This window comes from Galeopterus variegatus, unplaced genomic scaffold (assembly GCF_000696425.1).
Source record: "Galeopterus variegatus unplaced genomic scaffold, G_variegatus-3.0.2 Scaffold3810, whole genome shotgun sequence".
Lineage (NCBI taxonomy): Eukaryota > Metazoa > Chordata > Mammalia > Dermoptera > Cynocephalidae > Galeopterus > Galeopterus variegatus.
This window is the reverse complement of record NW_007729921.1, coordinates 32,576-54,892: the sequence shown is the minus strand read 5'-3', so window position 1 is coordinate 54,892 and position 22,317 is coordinate 32,576. Positions and strand designations below refer to the sequence as shown.

Below are 22,317 nucleotides of genomic sequence, written 5' to 3'. Positions count from 1 at the left end.
AAAAAAAAAAAAAAAAAAAAAAAAAAAAAACGCATCAAGAGTCTAAACAGCACTTGCCTTATTTTTCTCATTGTACAACCAAAGATGTGGAGTCAGCATCTTTTCTATGCCTTGGCAAATTGTCACATTCCTTTCCAGGTTTCGATCAGCTTCCAACATTTTATCCTTTATCCTTTCAATGCTGTGAAATACCTCTAAGAAGCCCTTTAATGTTTAGTGTTTTATTGACGTCACTTCCTCTGGGACATCTTTTTCCTTTCTGTAGCAATCATTTTCCTTTTCTATATTAATAAGTTCACCTCTGCTAAGTTCCTCTGAGTGTGTATGTAGATACTCTTGAATAGCAGTAATGTCAACATTCCCACAGTCAACTATTTATTTCTATAACTCCATTTATGTTCTATTCAAATTTCACTTCAAACATTATTGCTTCCCATTTCTTTTCTGTACTTTCATCTTTGAAAGTTGTCCAATTCACTCTTTTGATTATCCATTTTTGTAAAATATTATGTGGGTTTATCACCAGGAGATAAGGAGGCAACATAACTACAGGCTTTGCTTTCTGTGCATGAACTGAATAATGGATGCATAGTGACCATTCCTAAACAGACTTTAAAAGAAATGTTATGATTGGTCACTGATCATGATGGGCTTTTGTTACTTATATAGTAATTTGTGGACTGAAGAGCTAGCAGAAAAAGGTGTATTTTATGCAACTACAGTAATTTATGGTGGTAATTCGAATTAGAACTGTGTTCGGCCAACCCCGTGGCTCACTCGGGAGAGTGCAGTGCTGGGAGTGCAGCGGCACTACTGCCGCGGGTTCGGGTCCTATATAGGGATGGCCAGTGTGCTCACTGGCTGAGCACAGTGCAGTGCGGGCAACATCAAGCCAAGGGTTGCAATCCCCTTACCAGTCACAGAAAAAAAAAAAAAAAAAAAAGAACTGGGTTATTGTAGGGACTGATGTTATTTAAAAAATTGGGGTAACTGGAATATTGGAACCATGCAAAGTAAGGACTGCCTGTATTTATTTATCATAAACAAAATTAATACATCACATTAGCATAAATGTTTTTATGAAAACTGTATTTTCCAAAACAAAAATTTTGCAAGAATAGCATTGTTCACACGTTTACAAATGTCATTAATGTTGTGCTAAGTAGATAATTTGGGCCGGCCCGGTGGTGCACTGCTACAGTGCGCTGCTTGGGAAGCGCAGCGGCGCTCCCGCCGAGAGTTCGGATCCCACATACAGACTGGCCGCTCACTGGCTGAGCAAGGAGCGGGGGCAACGCCGAGGGTTGCGATCCCGTTGCCGGTCCCGGTCCGGTACGGGCGCGACACTGAGGGTTGCAATCCGTTACCGGTCACGAAAAAAAGACAAAAAGACAAAAAAAAAAAAAAAAAGAAGAAGATAATTAGAGTCTCCTATCTATTTCTGCATTCAATCTATTCTAATATTACACATTAAGCAATGCCTGGAAACTCCTCCATACACTCATTAGAGAATAGGAATTTAAAAAGGCAAATAATGTCTTGAAATTGTTAAGAAAATAATTTTGATCTTTCAGACCTATGAAAGGGTCTGGGTCCAGGACCACACTTTCAGAACCACTGCTCTAAGGCATTCTTGGTATATAATGAAATAACTCTTCTCCTATGCAACTAGAATGGTACTACTTATATACCATTATGCATCTTTGGGAAAATTGAGAACACAGTCCCTCAAATAATTTTCAGTCTTTGGTTCAGATGGAATAACCCTGATGAGAAAGGCTGAGATAGATTAATGTTCAACTACACAGTATTATCTACAACAGCAACTGGAGATCAATGGAGGAAACAATCATGTAATAACGGGAAAAAAAGGACATCTAGGAAGTACCACTGATGAAGCTGGTCTCTTGTATATAAAAGGCAAGTTAGATAAGAAGTAATGCATGAGTAAATGAATAGAAACAAAAAGGAAGGTAAAGAGAAACCAGATTAAAAAGAACGTGAAATATTTTGTTTAATATGTCTGTTTCATTGACAATACATGAGAAAAATGCTGCCAATCCTCAGCAAATTTTTAATAAGAATAAATAAGTACAATGTTCTTATTCAGCAGGAGAATGAAATAAATGTTTCTAAAATGAATAAACAAAAAACCCACACAAACTCCACCTCCACTTTTGACCTGGACAGAAGGAAATTTCTGCATGTTTCTCTTTAATCTTCATCAGGTAGAATGGAATAGAAAGCTGACTCTGCAACCACATTTCTCACAGTAGGAATAACCTACTGCTTTAAAAAATTATGTTGTCTAAGATATTAATGTACATCCATAAAATAAACTGAAAATTACATTTAAAAACAAAACCAACAAAGTGCTGATTTTACTAAAAGAAAAAAAAAGCTAGGTAAGAACTCAATTTCTACCTTTGGCAGTCTGATAAGATTTTAGTCACTATTGTTATCTAGGAATAATACAAAATTACTGGACAAATTATGTACTTTGTAAAATGCAATGGGAAGAAAAATCCATGGTTATGAACACACATATTTTTGTAGCATCAAGAAGCATTTACAGATCAATCAGTAGTCAACAAAATACATGACAACAAAATACATGAATCTCTTTCTCCTGATATCAGTAGATTATATTCCCACAAAAGATACTATCTGCATGATAAAACCTAAGATGATAAATCTCAGAGTACTAAATTACTTTTAATTCAACATCTGATTAAAAACCAAAACAAAGCAAAGCCCCAAAATCCCAAAGTAAATCACTAGACATAATTTCTGTTATTTTCAAGCATGAAGATATTTAAGGATGAGAAAGCATTTTAAATAATTTCTATTATATCAAGGCTAGTAATGAACAAAAATAATGTCCCCCAGCTTTGCTTCATTCATCCTCTATATCCTGGCTCTCCTCCTGCCAACACAAACCAAAATTTCAGAAGGCAAATCAGTTCCTTAGATTCCATGTTTTACTTCCAGCTAGCCAACTCTTCTCACTCAACACTTAACTTCTCCAAAATCATGTAGCTGGCTCTCTTATGCCAGAATAATGAGAATCTTTCCCCCATAACACAGTAACTAGCTTAGATGTGCTATAAAAACCAAACCTGTAAAAAGAATTTCAATACATCTAAAAAATATCACACAGATGCTGAGCTATTTCCTGATAATGATGACATTAATATTAGTCATCTATTTCCTGAAAAGGACTGATTTAAAAATAACGAAATGACAATTTGATGAATGTCTAAAAATACCAAATCAAGTCTAAATAACAGCTTTTACATAAGAATTAAAAAATTGAAAATTTTCATGAAAGAGACTTATAATTAAGTTTTTGAAATGCAGTTTTTGAAATGTCTTTGTTTAAAAAGATTCTCTTTCTCACCTTCAATGTCCAAAAGAAATTTTTGTTAGCTTAGAAGTAAGAAAGAATGACTGTGACTAAAACCTTCAAATCTAAGAAAGTGTGAACTACCTTTTTCCCTTTGGCAACATACCAAGAAAAATGAGGTAAGTTAGAACTTCTCCTTTAATATTGAAGGTCCTGCATTAGTAATATACACATATATGCTTAGCTATATACAGAGATTGAATAGGAAAAAATATATACTCCCACCCCTTTGCAACAAGCACCTTGGCCATTTATCAAATATGCTTCAGAAAAACATATTCAAACATATTTTATTTATACTATGTTATACCCCTTTTGATGGAATTATATTTGGAGATAACTAAAGTAAATAACAGCATCTAGAATCATCTCATTTCAAAACCAAAAAGGGAAAGATTAAAGTAATTAACAATTATTTTTTAATAGAACATAACTATCCAAACTCCGAGACAGAGTTCTTTCCACTATTTCACACCAAATTTACAGTATTCTTTATGTCATTGGTGCTAGTATTTTTACCAAAGGTGTGGGGTAACCATCCTCTGCTACTAAAATAATAGCCATCAACAATAATTGACAAGGAGATGGCTGCCAAGAGATATTATACAATCCACAAAGAATATAATGTAAAACAGCTGGCTACGGGTGATAATAAACACAGTACCCAGAGATATATGGTCACTGGAAGGCTTAGTTCCTTCCTTATGTTTTATACCAGAGACTCAAAAAATTTTTTAGAATCAGCAATTTGCCTTTTTTCAAAACAGCAAGTAGTTTCCTCAGAGAACTAAAAATGGATCTACCCTATGACCCAGCTATCTCACTACTGGGTATATATCCAAAGGAAATGAGATCAATATATCAAAAAAGACACGAGCACTCCCATGTTCATCAAAACACTATTCACAACAGTCTGGAGATGGAATCAACCTAAATGTCCATCAATGGATGAAATGGATTTAAAAAATGGTGATATATATACACAGTGGAATACTACTCAGCTATTAAAAAAATATTTTATCATTTGTAGCAACATGGATGGAACTGGAAACTATCACGTTAAGTGAAGTCAGGCACAAAAAGATTCATATGTGGAATACTCAAAAAAAAAAAAGTCGTTCTTATGGAAATAGAGAGTAGAAAATGCTTCCCAGAGCTGGGGGTGGGGTATGGGGCGAGAGGAGGAAAAGTGTTGGACTAATGAGTACAAAACTATGCCATCTACCCTAAGTGCATCATCATGCAGTACATGTATGTACTGAAATCACATACCGTACCTCACAAATATATAACAAAAAGTGAAAGGGAAAAGACATATTATATCATTCAATAAAAATGAAGTAATTTTTAAAAATCCTAACCATCATGTGTATTTTCTCCTTTATTTTTCTATAATTTTAATCTATTTAAAAGATTTTATAACGAGAAAAAATAGTTTTCACATATCTTTTTAGCAGGGGTCTGTAGACTACTATCCAAAAAGTTGCCTGTTTTGTAAATAACTTTTATTTGAACACATGCAAAAAAGTCCCAACCATCTTTCCCGGAACTTATAATCTGAAAATCATAAGTCTCTCTCTTACATTGTTTATCACTTTAAAAATTTTTTACCAGGGGCCGGCCCGGTGGCGCACTGCTACAGTGCGCCGCTTGGGAAGCGCGGCGGAGCTCCCGCCGAGGGTTCGGATCCCACATACAGACCGGCCGCTCACTGGCTGAGTGAGGACCGGGGGCAACACCAAGGGTTGCGATCCCGTGGCCAGTCCCGGTCCAGTACGGGTGCAACACTGAGGGTTGCGATCCGTTGCCGGTCACGAAAAAAGACAAAAAAAAAAAAAATTTTTTTACCCAATGTAAAAATTAACTTCAAAGTAAAGATAGTGTATCTACAACAGAAATGCTAAGAAAATGAAGGTTGCCAATTTCCGGCTCTATGGCCACACACACACACACACACACACACACACACACACACACACACACACACACAAACCAGTGGACCTGTGCCATACACACTCAAGGGAGGAAAATATAAAAGGAAAAGCACAGATTTTGAAACCAAATACACAAGTATTTGGGTTTTAATTCTGGCAATCTTAGACTTAACTATAAAACAAATCTGATTTAAATAAAAGTTGTTATAATTAGAATTTCCATTATTATTCATAAAGGCTCAATCTAATATTTTTCCTCCAAAAAGCATATTCTCCATGCTAGATATGAATTAAATATATTTTCTTCTGATGTAAGACATAAATTTGATAAACTTTAGGGTCGGCCCGGTGGCGCACTGGAGAGTGCACTGCTTGGGAGCGTGGCGGCGCTCCCGTCGAGGGTTCGGATCCCATGTGGAGACCGGTTCCCGCTCACTGGCTGAGCGCGGTGTGGGCGCAACACCGAGGGTTGCGATCCCGTTACCGGTCAGTAAAAAAAGACAGAAAGGAAAAAAAAATTTATAAACTTTATTAAATTGTTTTATATATTAATTTTGAGATGAGATCTGGAAAATAATAGATTTGCTCTTATAATTGCAAATATAAGAAAGATTTAAAAATCTCAAAATCAGGGCCGGCCCGGTGGCGCACTGGAGAGTGCACCGCTTGGGAGCGCAGCGGCGCTCCCGCCGAGGGTTCGGATCCCATGTGGAGACCGGTTCCCGCTCACTGGCTGAGCGCGGTACGGGTGCAACACCCAGGGTTGCGATCCCGTTGCTGGTCCCCAGTACGGGCGCGACACCGAGGGTTGCAATCCCACTACTGGTCAGTAAAAAAGACAAAAAGGAAAAAAAAAATCTCAAAATCGGATATTAAATTTGAGTATTTAGAAGATAAAGACAATTACCATCACTGGAGAAAATGAATAATGAATCATTTTACTTAGCTTAAACAACAAAATTTGTGCATTATATACATTTCCTATCTTTTATAAAATATTCTCAACACAGTATGTGTTTTGGAATTTTTATCCATTTTTATGAAATTTTATTTTATAAGTGAAAAATTAAAGTAGATTACTTTGGGAAAGTAAATATCAAAATATATTAGTTAATTTCATTCAACCTTCACCCTTTTTTTTCTATTCAAACACTGAAAGATGAATTTTTATTTTCCCATTTCCACATTAAATTTCATTTAAAATAACTGCATTCAAAGGAAAACAAATTCTATGGCTAAAATTATTATCAGGCACTAGGGTGACTCCTTAAAAATTAGTAAAGATGGTTCTTTAACTCAACTTTCAACCTTAGTTTGGAAATGACCACTGCTATTATTTTTCATTAGTTAGAGAGAATTATCTCATTTGACAAGCATGCATACTATGTATGAGGGTACTTCAAAAAATCTGTGGGAAAATAGAATTGAAAGATAACATGAATCTTTCCATGAACTTTTATTTATTTATTTATTTATTTTCCTTTTTGTCTTTTTCCGTGTCCGGCAACGGATCGCAACCCTCAGTGTCGTGCCCGCACCGGACCAGGACCAGTAACGGGATCGCAACCCTCGGTGTTGCTCCCGCACCTCGCTCAGCCAGTGAGCGGGAACCGGCCTGTATGTGGGATCCGAACCCTCGGCGGGAGCGCCGCCACGCTCCCAAGCGGTGCACTCTCCAGTGCGCCACCGGGCTGGCCCTTTCCATGAACTTTTAAAAATACCCTCATAGGTGCTGGGAAAAAACTAGATGCTAAGTAAACTATGATTCCTGTACTTGAGAAATTCACATTCTAAAAGAAGACAAAAGATAACTATAGCATAATGATTACTATATTTATTTATATAATCTATTTCAGAAAAAACTCAAGATTGCTTTTGGAGTCATATAAAATACAATCCGTTAGCTAGCATAAATTAAAACTAGAAAGGAAGATGAAAAATGTGAGAATATACTTCCACTTCCAAGTAGAATAGAATATAGATAGTGATAGAGCAGCATTCCCACAGAGTACAACTAGTAAAACTGGAGAGAAAGAGGGGGTGGGTTGCAGAAATCATATGTTTGAAGGCTGCAGAGAGTTGCTGACACAGTAAGAATTAGAGAGGCTAAGACTCCTGAGAAGGGGAAAACTCAAAAAAGTGAGCTGACTTCTACAGTTGCTTTCATGCAGGAGTGTCTGCCAGTTCTGAGTACTGGCAGGGTCTGGCACCCACAGAAGGCTGCAGAAAAACCAGAGAAGCTTTTGAAGAAGACTTAGAAAGGCCTTAAATACTTTCCTTTCATCTGGGGCTATGTGGTACAGGAGACTAACATCCTAATCATAAAGCCTCTGAAAAATAAAGTATTTGGTAGTTTTGGAAGACAAAAAAATAGTTCAGTATATGCTGAAGGAAATATAGTTCAGAGTGCTAGAAAATACACCAAATCTAAGTTGAATATCCTGGAGGACCAGGGACAAACTACAGGTGGTCTGAGAATTACCAGGGTTGAAACCCAGCCTGGATTCAGCACAGTAAGTGACTGGATGAAGGTGATCAAATCAAAAACTAAATTTGAGTATTTAGAAGATATAGTTTTCCTGTCCTCTTCTATAGACAATCACCATTGCGACCACTCTATCTTCTGAAGGAAGACAACACTAGTAAAGGAAATTGAACAATACCCTACTCTATTGGCCATGAGCTTTAGTATGCTCTTAGCCATGTATTTCTAAAATCGAGTGGGTATTTAAATAGAATCTAAAATTCTATCTCTTTAATGCACCGTGGTCTCTTTTTAGTGTACGTAATGTTCTTATAAACACTTTCACACATAATGGTTTGGAAAAGGGTAAGTGTAACTGTACTGAAAGAACAGCAAAAGTGCTAAACAAAAAATTTAACACATATTATGTGCCATTCAAAAAAATCCTAGACATGGGCCGGCCCGGTGGCGCACTGCTACAGTGCGCCGCTTGGGAAGTGCAGCGGCGCTCCCGCCGAGGGTTTGGATCCCACATACAGACCGGCCGCTCACTGGCTGAGCGAGGTGCGGGGGCAACACCAAGGGATGCGATCCTGTTGCCGGTCCCGGTCCGGTACGGGCGCGACACTGAGGGTTGCGATCCATTCCCGGTCACAAAAAAAGAGACAAAAAGGAAAAAAAAAAAAATCCTAGACATGCCAAATGATAGGACTACATGACCAAAAAAGAAAAAGGATGGGGGTGGGGGGGGAGAGAACAGACAATAAAAGCAGATGTAAAGATGATCCAAATATTTTAAATCAATGAAAACTTTAAAACAACTATAACTTTTGATAGATCAGAGTCTATCAAAAAATTAAAATAAAAGTTCTAGACATACCTGAAATTAAAAACTCTTTTGATGCATTAAACAGTAGAACAGACACAGCAGAAGCTATAATTAATGAACTGGAAGAAACGTCAATAGAAAACATGCAAATCAAAGAGAAAAATGAATAAAACATATGAAAAAGAATAAAAGTCAAATGAGGCGTGGTAAATTTTAACATAAATGTAATTGAGATGTGAATGGAAAGGTTAAATATGTGAATAAATACAAATGTTTCTTCTGAATACCAAGTGTAAAATACAGGAATAAAATAATTTTGTAGAAATACATGTAGATTTTAAAAGAATGTTTTAGGATTGGGGGAATAAATGCTTCTAATACTATTAGAGAAGCAATAAAAGTTACAATTTGCATTAATCTCTAATAAATCAAGGATAACTGCCAAAATAATAGAAATTAAATATATATATTTATACATTTTCTATATATATATATAAAGAAAAAGAATATATGACTAATAAGTTCATAGACTGAAAAACTGAAATAGTGGAATAAATGGAACTATAAAAAATACTTTACTAATAAGAAGGCAAGAAAAGAGAAACGGTGAATGTAAAGAGTAAGAGAGTAGCTATAAATTCTATATAATAATAATATTAAATGTAAACGGGCTAAATATGCTAAATAAAAGACTAAGATTATTAGACTAGATAAAATGCCACACACCTATAAAAACACTCACAGACTAAAAGTGAAGGAAAAAGATAAACCATGCAAATGGAAACCAAAAACAAGCAGGAGCAGCTATTCTTATATTGGATAAAACAGACTTTAAACCAAAAACCATAAAAACAGACAAAGAAGGCCACTATATAATGATTAAGAGATCTATCCAGTTAGAAGACATAACAATCATAAACATGTATGCACCCAACACTGGAGCACTCAGGTATGTAAAACAAACACTCTTAGACCTAAAAAAAGAGACAGACCTTAATACTATAATAGTCGGTAAACAGAACGCCCCTCTCTCAGCACTGGACAAATCAATCAATAAAGAAACACAGAATTTAAATTACACCTTAGACCAAATGGACCTGGCAGATATCTGTAGAACATTTCATCCAACAACTGCAAAATATACATTCTTTCATCAGCGCATGGAAAATTCTCCGGGACAGACCACATGATAGGTCACAAATAAAGTCGCAGCAAGTTTTAAAAAACAGAAATCATTCCAAGTATCTTTTTAGACCACAATGGATTAAAACTGGAAATCAATAATAAGTGAAACTCTGGAAACTGTACAAGTGCACTAAACAACAGGCTCCTGAATGACCTATGGATCCAAAAAGAAATTAACCAGGAAATCAAAAAATTTCTTGAAACCAACAAAAATAAAGATACATCATACCAAAACCTGTGGGATACTGCAAAAACAGTACTAAGAGGGAAATTTATTGCAATAAACACTTACTTCAAAGAATAGAAAGACTTCAAATAAATGACCTAACACTACACCTCAAAGAACTAGAAAAACAAGAACAATCCAATCCTAAAAGTAATAGATGGAAAGAAATCATTAAAATGAGAGAAGAACTAAATGAAATAGAGACCCAAAAAATGATGCAAAAGATCAATGAAACAAAAAGTTGTTTTTTTGAAAAGATAAATAGACAAACCATTAGCTAGGTTAACAAAAAAAAAAAAAAAAAAAAGGAGAGAGAAGACCCAAATAACAAAATATCAGAAGTGAAAAGGGAGACATTACAACCAATACTACAGAAATACAAAGAAGCATTAGAGACTGTTATAAACAACTGTACACCAACAAATATGAAAAATTGGAGAAAATGGATAAATTTCTGGACACATACAAACTACCAAGACTGAACCAAGAAGAAACAGAAAACCTGAGATTGAAGCAGTAATCAGCAATATTCCAAAAAAGAAAAGCTCAGGACTGGATGGCTTTACAGCTGAAGAGGAATTAATACCAATTCTCTTCAAACAATTCCAAAAAATTAAAGCAGAAGCCATTCTCCCAAACTCATTCTGTGAGGTTCTATCACTCTGATACCAAAACCAGACAAAGATACAACAAAAAAAGAAAATTATAGGCCAATTCCTTGATGAACATAGATGCAAAAACCCTCAAAAAAAAACATTAGCTATCAATACAGCAACACATCAAAAAAATTATACACTTTGAACAAGTGCGATTCATCCCAGGGATACAGGGATGGTTCAACATATGCAAGTCAATAAATGCGATACACTATATCAACAAAATTAAGGACAAAAACCATATGATTATCTCAATAGAAGCAGAAAAAGAGTTCAATAAAATTCAACATCCCTTCAGGATAAGACTCTCAGTAAATTAGGTATAGAAGGAAATTATCTGAACATGATAAAAGCCATATATGACAAACCAAGTGCCAATATCATCCTGAATGGGGAAAAGCTTTTTGAGAACAGGAACAAGAGAAGGATACCCACTCTCACCACTCCTATTTAACACAATATTGGAAGTACTATGGAAGTACTAACCAGAGTAATGAGGCACGAGACAAAAATAAAGGGCATCCAGACTGGAAAGGACAATGTCAAACTATCTCTGTTTTTGGATGACATCATCTTATATATAGAAAAGCCTAATGACTCTACCAAAAACCTCTTAGAGCTGATTAATAATTTCAGTAATGTTCCAGGATAAAAACTCAACACCCCAAAACAGGTAGCATTTTATACTCCAATAATGAACTAGCAGAAATAGAAATCAAGAAAACAAGCCCACTTACAATAGTTGCCAAAAAAATAAAATACCTAGGAATCAATTTAACCAAGGAGGTGAAAGATCTCTACAATGAGAACTACAAAAGAGTACTGAAAGAAACTGAAGAGGACTCAAAAAGGTGGAAAGACATACCATGCTCTTGGATTGGAAGAATTAACATTGTGAAAATATCTATTCTACCCAAAGTAATCTACAGATTCAATGCAATCCCCATCAAAATACCAATGCCATTCATCACAGAAATAGAAAAAGCAATCCTAACATTCATATGGAACAACAAAAGACCCCAAGGAGCCAAAGCAATCCAAAGCAAAATAAATAAATAAATAAAGCAGGAAGCATAACACTACCTGATTTCAAATTATATTACAAAGCTATTGTAACCAAAACAACATGGTAATGGCATAAAAACAGACACTTGGATCAATGGAACAGAACAGAAAAGCTGGGAATCAACTGACATACTTACAGCCAACTGATATTTGACAAAGGCAACAAGAACATACATTGGGGAAAAGACTGCCTCTTCAATAAATAGTGCTGGAACAGTTGGTCATCCATATGCAGAAGATTGAAACTGGACCTGTACTTCTCACCATACACCAAAATCAACTCAAAATGGATTAAAGACTTAAACAGAAGACCCGAAACCATAAAGATACAAAAAGAAACATGGGGCGAACACTCCAGGAAGTAGGACTGGGCAAAGACTTTATGAATAAGACCCCAAAAGCACAAGCAACAAAAGAAAAAATAAAGAAATGGGATTAGATCAAACTAAAAAGTTTCTGCACAGCAACGGAAACAATCACAGAGTGGAAAGAGAACCTGTGGAATGGGAGAAAATATTTGCAAACAATACATCTGACAAGGGACTACTATTCAGAATATATAAGGAACTCAAACAAGTATACAGTAAAAAAAAATAATTCAATTAAAAAATAGGCAAAGGAGATGAATAGACATTTTTCAAAGGAAGACATACAAATGGCCAAGAGGTATATGAAAAAGTGCTCAGCATCACTAATCATCAGGGAAATGCCAATCAAAATCACATCAAGATATCATCTCACCCCAGTTAGACAGGCCATTACTAAAAAGACTGAGAATAATGAATGCTGGCAAGGATGCAGGGAAACGAGAACTCTTCTACGCTGTTAATGGGACTGTAAATTAGCACAGCCATTATGGAAAACAATATGGAGGTTTCTCAAACAACAACAGGTAGAATTACCATATGATCCAGCAATCCCACTACTGTGTATATATCCAAAGGAATGTAAATCATCATGTTGAAGAGATACCTGCACTCCCTTGTTCATCGCAGCTCTATTTACAATAGCCAAAATATGGAACCAACCTAAATGTCCATCAACAGATCACCGGATAAGGAAAATGTGGTATATATACACAACAGAATACTACTCAGCCATAAAAAAGAATGAAATTCTGCCATTGGCAGCAACATGGATAAGCCTGGAGAAAATTATGTTAAGTGAAATTAGCCAGACACAAAAAGAGAAATATTGCATGTCCTCAGTCATAACTGGATAGGAGGGAAGAATGAAAGAAAAGACCACAGTAATACATTAAACTTTCAGAAAGAGAGAACAAAGCTAAGGATCTTAGAGATGGTGGGGAGGGAGGAAGGGTGGTTTGGAAGTGATGGATTGGCTTAAGGACATAAAGAAAAATTACAATTTGTAATAATGAATATGCTAATAACAAATACAAATAAAATAATAATAAAAAATAAGGTCCCAGAAAGAGTGACAGTAAAAGTAAATGGAAAAAGATACATCATATGAACACTAACTAAAAGAAAACTGTTGTAACCATGTTTCATGATGACAAAGGAATCAAACTACTAGGAAGACACTACAATTCTAAATATGCATACAACTAGTAATAGAGCAACAAAATATGTACAGCAAAAAATGACAGAGCTAAAAGGAGAAATGGACAAATCTCCCCTCACAGAGGTAGACTTTAATACACCTCTCTCAAAAACAGATAGACTAAGCATAGAAGAAACTAGTAAGTATACGGAAGATATGAACAACACAACCCACTAGACCTAATTGGCATATATAGAACATGCATTCAACAATGACAAAGTATACATTCTTTTCTAATGCACATGAAATATTTATTGAAATGAACCATCCGCTGCATCATAAAGAAAGCAACAACAAAATTTCAAAAGCTAGAAATCTTTTAGAATATGTTCTCTGCACAATGGAAATAAGTTAGAAATAAATAAATAAAAGATAACTGGAAAATCTCCAACTGTTTGAAAGTTAAATAATTTTTAAAATAACCTGTGAGTTGACAGAGAAAATTAACAAAGGCAAAAATTGGTTCTCTGAAAAAAATAAAATAAAATTTATAAACCCCTAGTAAGAAAGAAAAAATGGGGAAAACAGACAAGACAATTTGAGGAAAGAAAAATGAAAAATCAGTACAGATCTTTCAAACAATAAAAAGATATTAAAAGGGTATTAAGAAAAGCCTTAACAACAAATTTGATAATTTAATTCAAGTGGGTATATTCCTTGAAAAACTTACTAAAACTGATATAAGAAACAAAATCTGAGTTGTTCACTGCCTATTAAATAAATTGAATCTGTTACTAAAAGTTTTCCCACAAAGACAATTTGTGGTTCAGATTACTTTGCTGATGAATTCTTCCAAATGTTTAAGAAAGAAATTTGAATCTTACACAAACCCTTCTACAGAACAGAGGGTGAAAAGCACTTTCCAACTTGTTTTTTAAGGCCAGATAATTTTAATGACAAAACCAGACAAAGACACTATAACAAAGGACAATTACAGACCAATCTCTCCATGAACAAATCTGCAAAAATCCCAAATATTAACTCACTTAATGCAAAGATATGTCAAAAAAGATAATACATCGCAACTGTTATTATTTCAGACTGGTTTAACATGCAAAAGTCAATCAATATAATTCACTACATAAACAGAAAAAAAAGGGAGAGAAATCATAAATTTACCTTGAGAGACAGAAAAAGCATTTGATAGTACAGTACTCAGCATCCACTTATAAATAACCATACAATTCTGCATGTTTTCTGCAACACTATATTAGTGGGCCCAGCCAGTGCAGTAAGACAAGAAAGAAAAGGCATAAGGATTGAACAAGCAGATGACATGACTGAGTACTCCAAAAAAAAGTATTTTAACTGCAAAAAATCTGTTAGAATTAATAAGTCAATCTGGTAAGATTATTAGATACAAGACCAATATTTTTAAAGGTCACTTTTATGTCTATATGCCAGCAAAAAAAAAAAAAAAAAGGTAAAAATTTTTAATGATTTCAGTTAACAGTAATATAAAAATATAGCAAATATGCAATAATAAGTCTAACAAGAGGAATATAATATCTGTATATTAAAAACTAAAAAAGTGGGCCGACCCTGTGGTGCACTCAGGAGAGTGCGGCACTGGTAGCGCAGCAGCGCTCCCGCCGTGGGTTCAGATCCTATATAGGAATGGCTGGTATGCTTGAGCGCGGTGCAGCCAGTCACGAAAAGGACAAAAAAAAAAAAAAAAAAAAAAAAAAGAGGGCCAGCCCGGTGGCACACTGGATAAGTGCGCCGCTTGGGAAGCGCGGCAGCGCGCCCGCCCAAGGGTTCGGATCCCACATACAGACCGGTTCCCGCTCACTGGCTGAGCGAGGCGCGGGGGAGCGACCCCAAGGGTCGCGATCCCGTTGCCGGTCCCGTTGCCGGTCCCCGGTCCGGTACGGGGGCAACACTGAGGGTTGCGATCCATTGCCGGACACGGAAAAAGACAAAAGACAAAAAAAAAAAAACTAAAGATTTTTGAGAAAAATTATAGAATATTTAAACATATGAAGGCATATATTATGTTCATGGATTGCATGTAAATCCATATCATAAAGATGACAGTTTTCCCACAATTGTTTTATAGAATCAGTGCAAACTTAATAAAAATCCCAGAAGATTTTTTAATGGAAATTGACAAGTTGACTCTAAAATTTAGTTTGCAAAAGGCCAAGAATAGCCAAGACAATCTTGTACATTACGGCCAGAAAACTTCTATTAACAAACATCAAGATATTTAATACAGTTAGTTATTAAGCTAATGTGATATCACCTCAAGTACAGACAAACAGACTAATAGAACAGAAGAGAGTCCAGAAACAGACTCACCAATGATCCAATCACCTGACTTAAGATTAATGTAACACTTGAGCATAGTGGGGAAAGAAAGCATGGTCTTTTCAAGAATGGTACTATGGCAACTGATTTTCCTTAAAGTAAGTATTTCATCTCAGCCCCTACACTTCACACCATACATAAAATCAACTTCAGATGGATTGCTGATGTAAATGTAAAAAACAAAACAATAAGCTTTAGAAGAAAACAGGAGAATATGTTCATTAATTTGGTGTAGGCTGATTTCTTAAGCAGATGATTATAAGCATTAAGCACAAAGGAAATTTATGGGTACTTTTCAATTAAGAATGTCTGTTCACCAAAATACACTCTATAGAGTGAAAAATAAAGCCACCAAAGAGGAGATGACATTTGCATTACATATATTCAGCAAAAGGCTCCCATACAGAATGTACAAAGAACTACACATCAAACAAACAAAAAGGTAGAGAACCCCGTTGCAAGTGACTTAAATTGGCACTTCACAAAAGACCTCCAAATACCCAACAGACTTAAGGAAAGGCACCTAACTTCATTAGGCATCAGAGAATTGCAAATTAAAGCCACCATGTGACACCCCAACAAACACACCAAAATGGCTAACATGAAAGAGAAATTTTGGAAAATTGTATTCAGTATCAGCTGAAGGTGAATATCTACATGCCATACGACTCAGCCATTCCACTCCTAGTTATATACCTGACAAAAATATGCACACTTATTCACCAAAATACATATACATGAATATTCAACTAGTAATAGGCAAAAGTAGAAACAACTCAAATGTCCCTCAGTGGTAGAACAGAAAAATTGTGGCATAGTCATTCGTAAGGTACAGCAATGGAAACAAACTATAGAATCTGCAAGAAGGATGAATCTAAAACATAATGTTGAGCAAAATAAGCTAAATACAAAAGGGTACATATTGTATTATTCCCTTCGTTTAACATTTAAAAAAAGGCAAAACTAAACCATGGTGTTGAAAGACAGGACAGTGGTTACTCTTAGTAGGGGTAGTAACTGGAAGAAAGCAAGGAGGTCTCTGGGGATTTGGGTAATGTTGTTTTTCTTGACCTTGGTGCTAGTTACAATGTGGTGTTTTCTTGTAAAAAATTCATTGAGCTGTACACTTATACTATGCATACAGAAAAGCACATATAAGTCAATAAAAATTTACATTAAAAATGTGGAGGCACAGTGGAACTAGGAATAAGGCTAAATGCTTTATCATGATATGCAACATCTTTTAGAGGTTGGCCACAGATTAAACACTAAAATTTTTTTTTTTAATTTTAATCAACACACAGTGTAGTTGATTTTCGTGTCCCTTTACCAAATTCCTCTTTCCCCCCTCCTTCTGCCCCTCCCCCATCTACATCATATCTGTTCACTTGTCTTAACATTAACACTAAAATTTCTAAAAACTGTATAGGAAAAAGACAAAGTTGTCAGTTACACATTCATTTGTATCCAGTGAACAGTACATGTATCCAGTACATGTAAATAAATCAATTGGCCAGAAATACAAGTGTTGGCACTAAAATAAGACAGATGTTTCTCATAGAAGTCTTCACGAAAAAGCCACTTTTTGATATAATAAACAGTGTTCTTGACAATAACTTTAAGAAGACCCTCTGTAACTGTTTCATATGATGACCCACATGGTAGGCTGATGGAATTTTACCCATGCACAATCGGGCAAAAGCAACTGGGAACAGAAGAGTGCAGAGCAATGCAGTCTACATACCCAGCTGTTCTCTGATGATTTGGACTGACCCAGGGATATATTCTATAAACCCTAACAATGAATACAAAAGTGGATAAGTTTCAAACATTCCCCTTGAATATCATATCCCTCAGCTGAACTTCTGACATTTACCAAGCAGCAGCAAAGTGAAAACAAACACCCCCTAGTAAATGGCTGGGGATAGCTATTCTCTGCTGTTCATTAATATGAACCCAGTTTAGCTGGGGAAGAGATAATGACCCTTCACAAACGCTGAAAAGTCTACCCAGGACTAGTAGCTGAAAAGAGGATCACCCTTCCTCCATTGTGAGCACCTACTAATAGAGCACTAAGAATCCTTAGAAATGATACTAAACCTGCAAAGCAATATACTATGTTCAAAGTCCCAACCTAAAGTTCTACCAGTCTACTACATATAGCATGACTAAAAGAGCTTTAGCCAAAAATATTATAATCACTACAGCCAAAGGATGAACAGTCTTATGAAGCATACAAGGAAAGTGAGTCACTGGATTTAAAGTACTATATTGCCAGTAATGTTCAGGAAGATTTCATATATCTGCATTTCTCCCACCAAGTCTGAGCATCAGAATAGATATTTTTTCTGATTACTCAGCAACCAGAATGTTAAGAAGTTCAGACTGCTGAAGTTCATTCACTGAAAAAAGCCCACTGGGTGCTTTAAAAAAAAAACAAAAAACCCACAAAAACATGATTAAGTTCAGTTGTCTGTTTTCCTAGCTCACAGCTAGTTACAGTCAGCAAGTCAGCATGGGAAGTACAAATAAAAGAGCTACTAGAAACAGACAAAGTTATAAGAAATATCAGCTAACTTGGTAGGAAGAAACAGCAAAAAACAAAAGCAGACAAAGAACTCCAAACATATGGTCTTCTGGGTCCATTTAGCAAAAAGCTCTATGTACCTTACGAGTATCCAAGGGCATCCACTGCACAGCTGGCATATTCACAGAAACAGACCCAAACTAAAGTCATCAATAAGGATTACACTATGCTATGTATAGCCTTTTTAAAGAAGGCAGAAAGACATTTAGTCCTTTTTTTTAAAAGCTATTCATCCAAAATTTTTTAAATATCATTGTTTATTGTGGTTTAAATTTGAGCACTTAAATTATGAACTTAAATTATACTGAAGATTGCACTTTACGATACATATGAAGCACTACAGTTGATGGAAGAATTTTAAGCTTAACTCAAACATGAGTTACATAGAAAATATGAGTTCCTCATTCCCTGACTACACTGGAAAAATAAGGTACTAATGTAATTTGAAATAATACTAATATTCAAGTTCTGAAATAATATCCTGACCTACAGAAAACTAAGACTGTACATTTTATTAAAAGTACTTTGATTGTGAAATTATCATTTGTCTCCATCCTGCTTAACTCATCACATTATCTCTTTAAATCCCGTTAGTCCTTTCTATCCATAAGATAGGAAAATTAAGACTGTGTGGGGAGTTTCTCTTAAAGTATTGATTTAAAAGTTTGACAAATGTTATTTGTAAATGTTTCTGCATATATATTTTAAATATGTATATTTTAATAATTTGCATATAAGACATTGTTAATTTAGATTTTAATTCTCTTTGCCAACAGAATTAAAATCAAAGGAATATGTAAGCTTTTCAGTCAACCATGAAGCTTAAAAACGACAGAAAAGGGCCGAGCCCCTGGCGCACTCTCCTGAGTGCGGTGCTGGGAGCGCAGCCGCGGGTTCGGATCCTATATAGGGATGGCCAGCGCGCTCACAGCGCTCACTGGCTGATCGTGGTGCAGCCGGTCTCAAAAAGGCCAAAAAAAAAAAAAAAAAGACAGAAAAAAATGACTAATATCTAATTTTCTATGGATGAAAAATTCAAGTTAAAAAAACTCTTAAGGACTTTAAGAATTTAATTTTTCAAAGTTCTAAATGATAGAGAATGTACAGGGAAGATATTTGTTGGTGTAAAGAACCAAAGTCAGTCTATGAATATTTTGGAGTTGAGTGTGGAAGATTTAGAGTCCTCAAATGACCTACTTTCTCTCCCCCACAATCTGTGAAAAACATGATAAAACAGTACTTATTTGCTGAGATAGGTACCATACAAATGTTTCTAGTCTATACTACATAAATGTTCACTGGTGAAAAAAACTGATGAAATAATTACATAAACAATCACAATGAACCAAAATTCAATTCAGCTCTTGTCCTGACTATTCTACCTAACCAAATAGCCCAATTCCAAAGTTTAAAACTCTAACACCATTGAACTTATATAAGGCTTTAAACCTAAAGTATTGTGCACTTATATTAAAAGGCTTTAAATCTAAACTGAGAATATGCCTAAATTGGTAAAGGAGTAAGGAAAAGCATTACCGTGTATGTATTAGTATACTAGAATGATATGTGGTGATGAGGTTTTGTTTTTGATTCCTTTGATTTTGTAAACTGTTCACTTTTTCCAGAGCTCACCAGAGAATCACAAAATGAAAGACACAGTTCAAAATGTTTTTGTTTTCAGAGAAAAATGCACATGCCCGATCTAGTACTATAAACATATATCCACCATTATTATCCTTTTCATATTTGAAGAAATTTAAAACCAAATATGAACACATTTTGCTTGAAGTCAATTATTAATTTTAGGGCTATCATTGAAAGTTACCAATGATTTAGTCCAACATTATTTTACCAATGACAAAATTGGAAAATGAGAAGGTTGCATACCTTGTTAAAGGGCACACTTGTTAATGACAAAGTCAACTTAGAACCCAGTCATATTTCCACTAAACCCACTTCTTCCCAACTTAATTCAAATAATCTCTTATTTGAGATATAAAAACAAAAAGTGAATTCATTAGGATGAATGATATTAGAGACAGGGATGAGATGCCCAGGGTATGGTAACTCTGAAAGGTAAAGAAAAGTAGCATAAATGCATACATACTGCTTTGTTCATTTCACTAAATCTGTGGAAGGGGGCCGCTTAAAATGTACAAATGGTCTATAGTGACTTCTTTCCAAAAAGTAAAAGCTATTTAGACAAAACCTACGAAACAGACCCCATTACTAGACATGGATGATAATTTATATTCACCATCAACTATTTGAACATGAAAAGCCTTAATAATATTATCCACATAAATAACTATACGAATTGAAGTCTAAGCCAGAAAATGAAATTTATTTTAGCTACTATACTAAATCTATGTGTAAACTGTAATTAAAGTTAGCACTTATATCCATTTTGCAGACAATGATTATGCAAATAAAAATAATGAAAATATAGCTAGCTTAGATAGCGATCCACTCAAATCAGTGTGATGTTACTAAAATTTCTTAAACATAATTAAAATTTAATTTAAATAAGGTTGAAATACAAATCCCTCTCTTCTCTTCAACTGCCTCTGATGAGGGCATGAATGAACAGTAAATGATCTAAACCAGCTAAGACAAAAACTGAATTTACTCATTCAATAAATATCTACTGAGTGTCAGATACTACAGTAGGAAGAACCTTTTTAAAGACTAAGCAAAAAGCAGATGAGATCACTGCCCTTGTGAAGTTTTAACTTCTATGAAATGTTACCCAAGAAGCACTGTATATGTTGGAAACTATTTTTTTAAAAAGGTAGTTCTTTTCAATATTTGTAAAATAAAGATAAGAAAATCAGCGTTGCTTATTGTTCTATTTACCTAACTTAAAAATTTTTTGCCTAAACTAAAAAAAATTAATACAACCTATTTCCCTCAAAAGGTTGCATCCTGGACAGCACAGATGGTAAAATTAAACAGATTATTTTGCTGTTTACAACTCAAAGTGCTTCAAGTGTCAGTGAGGTAGGTCTTCCTGCAAAATAGACAAACAATTGTTATAATCCAACTTAAAAGAAAAAAAGTCACTCAAAGTTATTGAATATAAGTCCTATTTTAAATATCTGTACTCCACTTAAGATGCTAGGCACATTTTCACACAAAGAAAAAATTTTTAAATGCTGATATAAATTGCAAACGAAAAAAAAGTTTCATCATCATCTGATTCTTAGAGAATAATCTCTGTCTAATGAGTAGAGGTTTGATGGAATAATTTTAAACAACTTAGTAGTTCAGAGAAACTCCTGAGGAAATGGATGCCTAGGATTTCAATTTTTCTAAATACCCAGATAGAAGACTTAAAGAAAATATGTTAGCATGTTAAAAACCAGCTATCTCTGAATACTAGGCTTATAGGCTTATAGATAGTAATTATTCCCTTTATGTTTCTACATTTTCTAGAGTAAGAAAAACTACATTTATAGTTTAAAAACATTTAAGGAAAGGCAGACCTTGGAATAAATCATTGACACGAAGACTAAGTATCCTCCACAGTCTCACTCTTAATAACAACTGCAGAGACAGCGCTAGCACTGTAGTTTGAGTGGATAGTACACCGCCACCCCACACACATAATGGCTGGTGTGTAGTAGGCACTCAATATTTGTGGAATGAAATGAGTGAACATACATGTAAACAAGCCAAAACAACAAAATGCACTCCTTTTTAGGAGCAACAAAGTAAACAATCACAGCAACGACTACTTTACCAAAAGCTGGCCGACAGCTCAATGTGCAGTAAATGAAAGCGCTCTTCGTCCTGGCCCTCATCTTTCACTCTGACACTAAATCGCACATCCAAAACAAATCCTCCCCCAACCCCGCCCCAAGCCCTACCTTCCGCTGCCTCCAGCCTGGAACTGACGGAAAGTCCAGGGCCTCCGCGGTGGCCAGCCCCGGGCCCCTCTCCAGGGCGCTGGGCGCTCGCTGACACGCCCCGCGCGGCAAAGGCAGGGGCGCTGGGGCTACGGCCCCTCGTCCCCAGGACCCGCAGGGGTTCGCACACCCGCCCCAAGCCCTCAGCCCGAGGTGCCGGCCCCCCCCACCCCTCGCTCTG

The 22,317-nt window shown here is 35.5% G+C and overlaps 1 protein-coding gene across 1 annotated transcript in view; it reads right to left on the bottom strand.

Moving 5' to 3' along the window:
• Positions 1–22,317, bottom strand: part of RUNDC3B (RUN domain containing 3B) — a 159,994-nt gene that overhangs the window by 136,937 nt on the left and 740 nt on the right. Inside the window, exon 2 of the mRNA XM_008586033.1 lies at positions 21,971–22,314. Coding sequence (XP_008584255.1) covers positions 21,971–22,314 — 344 coding nt within the window. The remainder of the gene's footprint in view (positions 1–21,970; positions 22,315–22,317) is intronic.